General features: G+C 45.0%; 1 protein-coding gene and 1 non-coding gene across 3 annotated transcripts; one reads left to right on the top strand and one right to left on the bottom strand.

Moving 5' to 3' along the window:
• Positions 1 to 36: 36 nt before the first annotated feature.
• LOC125692622 (uncharacterized) lies at positions 37 to 7,179 on the top strand. Of its 2 annotated transcripts, XM_048943355.1 has the most exons (7): positions 37 to 194; positions 1,123 to 1,239; positions 3,950 to 4,039; positions 4,506 to 4,683; positions 5,216 to 5,320; positions 5,734 to 5,811; positions 6,853 to 7,179. In XM_048943355.1, the coding sequence occupies exons 1-7, from the start codon at positions 136 to 138 to the stop codon at positions 6,985 to 6,987; spliced, it is 762 nt and encodes a 253-aa protein (XP_048799312.1). In that variant the 5' UTR covers positions 37 to 135; the 3' UTR covers positions 6,988 to 7,179. The 2 variants fall into 2 exon arrangements, with proteins under 2 accessions (XP_048799312.1, XP_048799322.1); XM_048943365.1 differs by lacking the exon at positions 5,216 to 5,320.
• Positions 7,180 to 10,133: 2,954 nt separating this feature from the next.
• LOC125688498 (U12 minor spliceosomal RNA) lies at positions 10,134 to 10,282 on the bottom strand. The gene has a single exon (XR_007374756.1). It is a non-coding gene; the product is annotated as a U12 minor spliceosomal RNA (small nuclear RNA).
• Between the last annotated feature and the right edge of the window lie 178 nt (positions 10,283 to 10,460).

The following is a 10,460-nucleotide window of genomic DNA, read 5'->3' on the forward strand; positions in this document are numbered from 1 at the left end:
AGTGCCTGATTCTTGCAGTAGCCTCCTGTGCACACAGCAGCACAGTCCCTTGTGCTGCTGCTCATTTGGACAAACATTTCCTCCTGCTGTAAGTACATAGATGGATTTACGTGTAACAGCTACAGCCAACATGAGATGCCTGAAGGAGAGTGGACAGATGCTGATGCTAGAGTGGCGACTTCAGAAGACGTCGGGTATGTTGCACTGGGGTTGTCCCTGGGTAAACTTACCATGTTTAACTCTAAGAGACCTGGGGGCTTGCAAAAAAAAGATCTGCAAACACTTCCTGGCCATGAAATATTTCAGTAAAAGCTTGATTTTCTACTTATATCGGGTGGAACTTCCCTGTGCAATCACAGGGCCAGTTAGTCCTGCAATAGCATTCAGCTCCAAAGGCTAAGGCAGACATTATACGGATGAGAGAAAAAGAAATTGGAAAGAATCTTATGAGCAGCCTAACAGAACTAAGAACTCAGGAGCATCCTGTCCGTGCAGACTGTGTCCATGCTCCCTATCCTTTGTTGTGAGGGGAAAGATTGATTGAAATGCAGATTTTATACTGAACTTTTGAACTCGATGAAAAATAGGTGTCCTCAGTTAAAGTCAGGTGGTCTAGCTGAAAACCAACTCATTCCAGTAAACCAAAATCCATTTCAGCGAGAGAGGAATGGGAAAGTCGTGGGAGAGAGGGGCACAACAGCTCCTTGCAGCAGTCATGCAGACATGGATTTGCAAAAACTGGTGCATAGGCTCTCCCTGATGCTGCCTTGCTGTGGGAGGGAGCTTGCTGTGTACTCTACCTGTACCTGCGCTGCAGGAGCACCTGAGCTTGAAACTGTTAACTACAGTTAGCTGATGTTTGGGATTTTCATTACAAAACAGAGTACAGACAAAGTTAGAAACTGCCAAAACTGAACTGCATCCAGAGGTGTGCTGAACCATCGTGTGCCCTGGAGCCTGTACCCTGGCTCTGATCTATTCACCAGCATGGGTGATGCCATGGAGTATCTGCTCGTGGGGCTGGCTGCCTTTTAGAAGGTGAATCTTCAGAGTATGTCATCTTTTTTATTCTTCATTTTCAGAATTCCCTTTTTTTCTTTTTCTTTTGTTTTTTTTTTTCAGAAGAGAAACATTTAATACCCCACAGCAAATATCAATCTGTGGAAGCAATACTTCAGAGAGGGAGACATTAAAACCTGATGTGTCAGAAAGGCTGGAGCAGCTGCAAAAAGAATTTAGGTGAGTCTGGTGACCAGAAATTATCTTTTAAATACTCATTCTTCTGCTCTGAAATGATGGACTCCTGCAGTTTCGCCACTGTCCTTTGTGCTCCCAACCTTTATGGCAAGGGCTGTTAGAACAGTAGGTACCTCTGTGGCTGCAAAGGAAACTCAAGGGCTCTTTCCAGAGACAAAAGCAGACGCTTTTTGACTGTCGCCTTCCCTGAGACTACCTAACTTGCTGAGGCTGGCAACACTGCCAATAAAAATACAACCCAGCTCATGTCTGGCCTCATGCAGCCCTAGGACGGCCCTGTTGTGGTGCGTGTGGGCCAGAGCAGACACGTGATTAACCCTGCAAGCAAACAGGCAAGCAAGAAAACGGAGCAAGCAACAAACAAGCAAACAAGAAAAAACTGTGCTGTGTGGCAGCACGGTCTTAAGTCACCAGTTGCAGATAAGGTAGTGTAGAGAAGGCAGAGTTGCAGATGGCATTGCTACTCCAGATGTGTTTTCAGCCATGTAACAAGGCTTGATCCATGTTGCAAAGTTGTGCTGACTGCATTGTGTTTTATCATTTCATTCTTCCTCGATGGACTGATATGCGGTGTGAACAGGTCTTACAGGGATTATTTTGAGACTCAACTACAATTTCTCCGGAAGTCCTGCAGGTGCTGTGATTATATGTATTAAGAATTTATACGAAGAGAAAATCATAATGTTGTTGTGACTTTTACTAAAACATATTCTAACTTTGGTTGTCAGAGCTCTGTTCTCCGAGGCACATCAAACTAACTTTCTTCTATTTGACTCTATTTGCATGGCCAGACATAAGCTCCAAGGCAACTTTGTCTTGGAGTGCAGAGTACATTGCCATGACACGTAAAAGGAAATCATCATGTTGTAATATAAGCTTTAGATTCCATAGAATTACCTTGCTGAATAGGTAATGTCTGCATTAAGAAGATCCCCAAAGGTCAAGGCATGCACCCCAAAGGATCGGGAGGTGGTGAAGGCAATGCTGAAAACACTTTGAGTAGATATGCAGAGTCAGACAGGGGAATTTTGGGTGAAAGTTGCCCTCATGGGCTAAGAACACACTGATGGAAGACATTGGTGCTGGAATGATGGAAAGAAAGAGGGATGCTGTTATTCAGGAAGAAAAAAAAAAAAAAAAGAAATAGTAAATGAGTGATATTTGGAGTATAAAATGTGAATCCTCAATAACTACGGCCAGGAGGGAATAACTTCAATTGGTGTAGCTGGATTTCCAACCCATTCCTGAACACTGCACAGCTCTGTGCAGAAGAGGCTTTCCTGTTGGGATTTCAGTGAGGACAACTTGTGGTATTCTGAAGTTTCTGAATATGGTTGGAGTATCTTTAGGGCCATGAGAGGCTTTCTGACATGCAGCTCTGTTTAGCCTGATAGTGAGGACAGTAAGTAGGAGAAACATTCACATATTCTGAAACCTAGGAGATTTCTTCAGGAGTATCTCAAAGTTTGAGACTTAAGTTGATGTCAGGCAAAGGTTCCCAGACTGCGGACATAGACTCAAACAATGGCGAAGTTTAGTTATTCTTGTCTCTGAGTTAGTTTGCCTAATTAAAGAAAGCTGTCAGCAAATCCATGTAGATTCAGATTACACCTCCCGCATTCAGATCCCCATTCTTCATTTGTTCTCAGGTCTGTTTGATTAACATTGATAGCTTCTCACATCTTTAGGCAGATTGCTGCATCTGACCTTTGTATGAGGCAGGAGGCAAGCAGCTCTGACCCTCCCCACAACCAGAAACACGGGAGCTCTCAGGAGTTAACACTGGGTGTTTCTGAATTTGCTCATCCCTGTATTGTCCTTTCACCTACAGACAGTCATTTTCTCCAGAAAACATACTGCATTTAACACCTCCAAATTTAGACTCCAGAAACAATATTTCCGCGTGCAGTAATGAAGGTAATTTAATTGGCAGCTCCTAGGCTTGATGGGATAATCCACAAGATCAGAATATTAATATGAGATGGTATAGTTTACTGTGAAGGGAGTGGAAAGAAACATGGGAGAAGAGGTCTCCTTTATATTAGAACTGTATGAGATCTACAACACAAAAATAAATATAACTTCTAAAAAACTCCAGTAAATGATAAATACCTATACATACCTATATATATCACTTTCATGGCGTGAGTGTGCCACAGACCAAATACCTAGGCAAGTCTTCTTGCTGCCACTACCTGACCTGGGTTTATTCTTTCAAAAGAGCATTCTTTGACTCTTTAGACTCATCCACTGGAGGAAAAGTTGATTGAAATTACCCAGACATCTGTAGAGAAACAAATCCAAGAAAACAGAAAAACTCTGACAGGCTTGGGATGTTTGATGATAATGTTTTGAAGTTAAAGAAGAAAACTGTAGAAGTGATGAGATTCCAACCAGAGGAGAATACCTGTGTTTTTCTCAAGCCCACTGCTGTCGTCTTGTGTCACCTCTGATCCTTGTAACCCCACCTCCCTTTCTTCTACTCGAGGTAGCTCTGCCCTTGCTCTACGTCCTAGGTGGGAGCTTCTGGGGAGGTTATTTAGCTGGTTATGTGATGTCTTTCGTGGGTGCTCTACGCCTTCCCACCTGACAGCATTTTTATTGGAATTGGGGGATTCAGTGGGGACAAGCCTACCATTATACCAGTATCCTATTACAAAGAAACACATCTCACAAAATGAACTTGTTGCAGTGCATCTTCTGGAAGCATCATCCAAAAAGAGGTTCCAGAGAAAGAAAAATATGAGAAGCTCCAAGAGAGGATCAGAGATCTAGAGGCACGGTAAGGTATTTGTTCACATTCCTGATGCAGTGTGTGCTCTTACACTGAAGAGCCAGATAGCCAGATACTTCTTGTTTCCCCCAGTTCCCCTTAGAGACTCTTTTTGTCTTTTTTTTTTGCTCTGTTTTGTTTGAGAAGACAGCCTAGGCATCCTCTCCCCAGACTTTGGATTCTGATTGCTGGACGATAGTTTGCTTTGTCCTGGAAAGGAGATGTTCCCAGGGTGAATATGTTAATAAAAGGAATCAGCTGACAATGACATAAATACTGCTCTTTGATCATATTCTACTCTGACCATGCAAAAATGAACTGGCAAAGCAGTATTTCCCACATGAAAGCTGCTTGTTCTCTAGTATGGTACAGCTAGGAAATACGCTGTAGAAAATACGGCATTTATTCCGTAAAATAGTTACATTAATCCACCATCTTATCTTAGCTAACTTTTTTCATACCTTCCTCATTCTAGAAACGAAAAGCTCTTGTCTAAAGTAGTGAGCATGCACAAGCAGTCAGAGAACTTGAATGACCCTTTCCGCTTGTCTGCTGTGCTGAATATGTATAGGATGCTTAAGCTACACGAATGGGGAAAATGCTGGAGCAGCTCAGCCGGTTTGTCCTATCCAAAGGCCAGCAACATAATTAAGGTTTGTTCATGTCCACTTTATCAATCTGAATCTTATCAAGTCGATATACTATAGCCAGTATACCAGGCTTTGAGCATTTAGTACTTCTGTATCAGCCAAGATTGGGCACTGAGACTACAAGCTCTGTTGTTCCAGTCAAGCAGGGCCTGTATAATGCTATAGAGAGAAAAGTGACAGAGACTTCTTTCCTCCTGCCTTTCAGAAGAACACGTTCAAATCCCAGTCCCGTATCTCACCCATGTTAAGGAAAACATGATCCAGTTTCCTTATGGCTGATACTTTAGGTACGGTATGGGAGATCCCAGTCTGACAGATGACCTCTGATCCTCAGAGTGTTTAAAGGAAAGTACCAAAATGGTAGAATTTGAAGGACAAGGGTGAGGTGAAGCATTTATTAGCACATGGATACTGAAGAATGGCCTTCAACATGCAAACAGCTCATAGAAATGTTTATTTCCCAGGTATTAAAGAAGTATTTCAGTCAATTAGGGATCCCGGAGTTTACTGATCAGATGTTCTCTTTACATTACAGAAGCTGTTTCATGCCTGTCAGAGAGATATTGAGAAGAGAAAAACTGGCACATTTAAAATCCTTGGCTTTCCACTTTCACATGATGCTGCGAATACCTGCAAACAAGTACTTAATATCTTTGTGTAACTGTGCCCAGCCAGTGGGATTACAGGGCTACCTTTATTTAGAGCTCAGCTTCTGCTAGGGATGCTGTTCAAAATGTACTGGTAAGGACAGCAGGGAGAAGTTACAAGCTGAGAGGGATGGGGGAGTGGAAAGGCAAGTTTCAGCAACCCTTCTGTATCCCACAGACACATGCAGTCCTGCACGTTAGAATAGTATCTGAGCACATTTACAAATGCAGAAAGCATTTCCCAGATGCACGTTGCTTTTATAGGATCTTCCTCCACAGTCTGAAGCTGGAGGCTTCTCTGTTTCTAATTGACATGATCTGAAAAACACAAACTCCCAGTGCTCAAGGAGTGAACTGCTCATGTCAACATGCTAACAGTCTGCTTTGTGCTGTGCTTGGTTTTTAGGAGCTGATGCCAGATATTATGAAACTCTTAAGATACGGCTATTATCATAACGACTCGGGCATTAACAAAATTATTAAGGTAAGTTAAGATAGATGCCAGGATTAAGGGGAGGGATTTAAGCTTCTGGCATGTCTATGCAGTTTGTTACAAAATGGAATATGTCTCGCTTCTGTTTGGAGTTTTTTTCCACTTGTAAGAGGGTCTTCCTACCCAGATACTCCCCTATATTCCCATAGACACGGCCAGAGCTACACCTAACATTTTACCTCCCCAGCTCTGCATCAGGAGCAGGGGGGAGCAGCAGGACAGGCAGGGCAGGTGCCCTCATCAGCAAGGGTACAGTTCTACAAGACCAAAGCAAGGTGAGCAGAGCAGGTCTGGTGACAGTGATCAGGGTGAGACACAGAGAGGTGATCACCAACCTGGTAACAACCAGTGACAAAGCAAGCTGAGGCTGAGATGAGAAGTTGGTCTATGGGTCAGATGAAACAGCATAAAGCTGGGCACAGGCACCCTTCTGATCCTGAAGCAGCTCCTGTGCTGGGTGTGGGGGGCATGTGGGTTGTGGCCCCCAATGAGGCTTCCCATAATTTCTCATGTCACTCCTGCAAGCTTTGCTGTTTTTTGCAGCAGTCTGATCCAAAGTTGTACAGCCATGCTGTATCAGAGCTGACTCTGTGCACAAGCAGTCAAACCCCTGGAGAGGCAGGGGAAAGCTTGCAGAAGCTGTTGGTGTGTTCAGAGCCCAGTTGCTATCCAAGTGAATTACAGTCCAATTTTTTTTCCCCCAAGAAATACAACTAGCAGCTTCATTCTTTTGCATCATGCTGGGCCCTTTCCAAATTTCAGCCTTGATAAGCTCTTTGTGAAGCTCTCTTGTATATGAGGAAATACAGACAGCTGCTGGATGTTGTTATGGTCTAGAAGCCAAGACTTAGTAAGCAGAAGGTCCTTTTTGGTGACACTGGGACCCCTGTCTGTCCCACTTCAGCTTTGACAAATGAACTTCAACACTTGGATGATGTGGGGCACATCTGCATCACAGAATGTGAGTAGGGAGGCAAGGTCCGCTCATCAAAGTCATACTATAAAGCTGTGAAAACTGTTCTTGATTTTCAGCATGCTGATGTTCCTCTGAAGAATATCGATCAAGAGCAATTTGCACTGAAGTGCTGTAGAGTTTTCTGTTTGCTGCTTCTTCAGGACTCACCAGTTAAGGCTGTGTGGAACATACGTGAATGCTCTCTTCAATAGTTAGAGCACGTGGACCAGCAAGACTTAAAGTACTGTAGAGCAGAGCTTCGAATTCTATGGCCCATGCTGATGAATGAAGTAAATGTCATTGAGAGAGGTGTAGTGTGGAATGAAAAGTAACAAGGCTTTAATGTCAATCTTACACTTACATGACCATAAGAAGATTAAATAGCTGTTGTACAATTTGTTGCTTTTCTTTCTCCTGCCTGCTTTTCATATCTAGTTAAATGTTTCTGGCTTGGAACACCAAAAATAAACTAATATCAAACACCTATTAAAAAGCAAAAGTGTTTCCCTTGGTGGAGTGCATAAATTTTATCTAACTTTGATTGTCACTATCTCTAGACAGCATTTGTGTGGAAAGAGAACCTGTGTTTCTAGCCTACCTCATCTGTTCTTTGCAGATTCTTTTATGGCCTCAAGTTCCTCTAGGGGAGGTTTAGGTTGGATATTAGGAAAACTTCTCCAAAAGAGTGGTCAGGCACTGGAACAGGCTGCCCAGGGAGGTGGTGGAGGGTGGGACAAAGAAAGGCATTATGAAGAAAAGACCTTGCAAATGAGTAAACAAGCTTGGTAGCTATTTTCTCCATACACATCCACAGACAGAAATATGGTTACATTTTTCATTTATTTTCTCTGAAGCCTCTTTAGAAACCAGTGAGATAACACTGGTGGGGCAACCACAGCAGCCTAATTTTGAAATACATAAGCTTACTCAGTAGGAAAGCTTAGAATGTAAAATACTTTGAAAAGATACTTTCTTTAATGAGGCATTAAATAAAAGTAACATGATAATAAACACAGCTACAAAAAGCAATGTGCTCAACCAGTGCTGAATATACAAGAAGCATCTCAAAATCACTGCCCCATATTAACATGCTGGTAGACGCTTTCAAGGAATTTGCTTTCTCACAAGTGGACAGGCCTGAACCCCCACAGCCAGCATCCCACAGAGACTTTATTGTTGGGTTTCTAACAGCAATGTGTTATCTGAAACAACTCTGAGAACACAATTGCCACCCTGCCAAAGAAGATCCAGGGGAGAGCTGGGGCACAACAAGGCTTGGTGGCTGTGCTTCTCAGAAGAGTTGACCCTGTGATGAAGAGAGGTGATGAGCCAGCACTGTGCAAACAGGGCCTGCTTAGGAAGGGTTGGCAGGCTTTCTACACAAAGCCTTCCCAATTTTCAGGTTTCATTGAAAAGTCTGCAGACTTTCATACAACTTTGTCAATCTAATTCTCCAGGATTTCTCAAAGCTTTTGAAAAAATCTTTTACCACAGGCTCTCAAAGTATCTAAGCGTCATGGGGCAAGAGAAGGCCTATAATGAATAAATGATTGGCTAAAACACAGGGAAAAGAGGGTAAGAGTAAATGGAGAAAAGACACCTATGGAGTCTGGCAGAGTCTTTGTAGTTTAACAGGGTGGAGAGTGGCCTTGAAAAGAATGAGCAAGGAGGTTACAGTTTTCTAATACGAAATGATTTGGGATTATGAAGATGATCATAGTATCACAGAACGGTGGGGTTGGAAGAGACTTCAAAGCCACCCAGTCCCACCCCATGCCATAGGCAGGGCTGCCACCCCCCAGCTCAGGCTGCCCAGGGCCGCATCCAACCTGGCCTTGAACCTCCAGGGATGGGGCACCCACAGCTCTCTGGGCAGCCTGTACAGTACCTCACTGCCCTCTGAAGAAAGTATTTCCATCTAACTTCTAACGTAAATTTTCCCTCTTTCAATTTAAAGCCATTTCCCCTTGTTCACTATTAGATTGTGTAAAAAAATAGATCACCTCTTGCTTATAAGCTCCCTTCATGTACTGGAAGGCTGCATTGAGGTCTTCCTGAGCTTTCTCTTCTCCATACTGAACAAGCCCATCTCCCTCAGCCTGTCTTCATAGGAAAGGTTCTTCAGCCCTCAGTGCATCTTTATGACCTCCTCTGGACCCACTCCAACAGCTCCATATCTTTCTTGTGCTAAGGCCCCAGGCCTGGATGCTGAACTCCAGCTGGAGCCTTACAAAGGCAGAACAGAGGGGGACAATCACCTCACTCACTCTGCTGGCCTTCTTTTGTGCAGCCCAAGATACTGTTGGCCTTCTGGGCTGCAAGTGCTCGCTGTTGGCTCATGCCCATGATGAAAGGACAGCAGAAGATTTCACACACTGAGTGACCGAGTGGCAATAAAATGGCCGAATTTTGGTGTGTATAAATGCAGCGATGCTTTTGGGGGGAAGAAATTCTCACTGCACAAATGAAAGACAAGCAGCAAAATGATGTAGCTTTGATAGATAGCTGCATGAAATCAGCAAGAGTGACTGAAAAATTAAATCCAGTATTAGGAAACATTGGCAAATGAGCAGGCAACAAGACAGAACACATCTGGATTTGCTGCTTGTCCTAACACTGGAAACTGGAAAAGGACTCCTCATCTGGAAGAGGAGTGAAAGTGGGCTGAGGCTGGGTGCGCACCGCCTTTGATTCCAAGAGCGAGACTGGCAGATGGAAGGGAAGCCAGCAAGAGAAGGTGGCAGTCCATGCTGGTGGGCTGCACTCCTTGCCAAAGGACACCGCGGTCATGCAGCTGTCACTGGGATCAAGGAGCCTCTCTGGGTGTCTGGGGGGACGAGCTCCACTGAGGCGATGAAGCAGACATGAGCAGCTGGCAGCGCACAATGAGGAAGTGCTGGAAATGCCCATTCTGATTTGATTCTCCCCCTGCTTGTGAATGCTGTTCTGGTTAACCTGGATTTCACCTGATCCAAAACGATGCGGTTGGATTTCTCACGGGGGTCAGCACAGGGGGCAAGGAGCCTCACACTCAACCCTCCCGATTGTGCTGTCTCCCTGCAGGTTGGAAGCAAGACACAGGGGAGAAGCAGCTTGAATGTGAGCCGCTTGGGCTGCTTTTAATGCTCAGAGGGATTTGATGAAAGGAAGGTAGGTTTGCTTTGTAACATCAGGCTTGAACCGTTCGGGCCGCACCGCACCAGAGCGGACAGGCGGAGCTGCAGCCACACGCAGGGACACGCGCTCTCAGGGACAACGGACGCCGGGCAGCTCCCAGCCCCGCCCCGCAGCACAAAGCGGCTCCGCCTCAGCAGCCGCCCCCGCAAGATCTGTCGTTGCTACGCCGCGCACAGGGGGACGGGCAGATCATTGCACCTGGGCATCCCGCGAAGTAAGCGGGTCACCCGGGGACGACCTGTACCCGCGCAAAAATTCCTCTCACATCAGTAGTGAGGACCCGGGCGTCACCCCGGGTCGTTATTTTCCTTACTCATAAGTTTAAGGCATGAACCAAACATCTCAGCCTTGCCAGCAGGGCCCTACGCTTGGCCTCTCGTGGTCAGGGCGAGCGGCCGTCCCTGCTCCTTTAAGATCCTCCAGCTGTGCCCCCACTCTGTTCTTCCTTCCACTCGCTTCTCTCGCTGTTCTGAGTCGCTGTGGGCCGGAACGCGCCGGTACCGATATG

Source organism: Lagopus muta, chromosome 1 (genome assembly GCF_023343835.1).
Source record: "Lagopus muta isolate bLagMut1 chromosome 1, bLagMut1 primary, whole genome shotgun sequence".
NCBI classification, from domain to species: domain Eukaryota; kingdom Metazoa; phylum Chordata; class Aves; order Galliformes; family Phasianidae; genus Lagopus; species Lagopus muta.

Coding starts and splice junctions, on each gene's coding strand:
- LOC125692622 (XM_048943355.1), top strand. CDS start 136: ATGCCTGAAGGAGAGTGGACAGATGCTGATGCTAGAGTGGCGACTTCA. Junction 195..1,122: donor GCGACTTCAGAAGACGTCGG/GTATGTTGCACT, acceptor TTTTTTTTTCAG/AAGAGAAACATTTAATACCC. Junction 5,321..5,733: donor CTGCGAATACCTGCAAACAA/GTACTTAATATC, acceptor CTTGGTTTTTAG/GAGCTGATGCCAGATATTAT.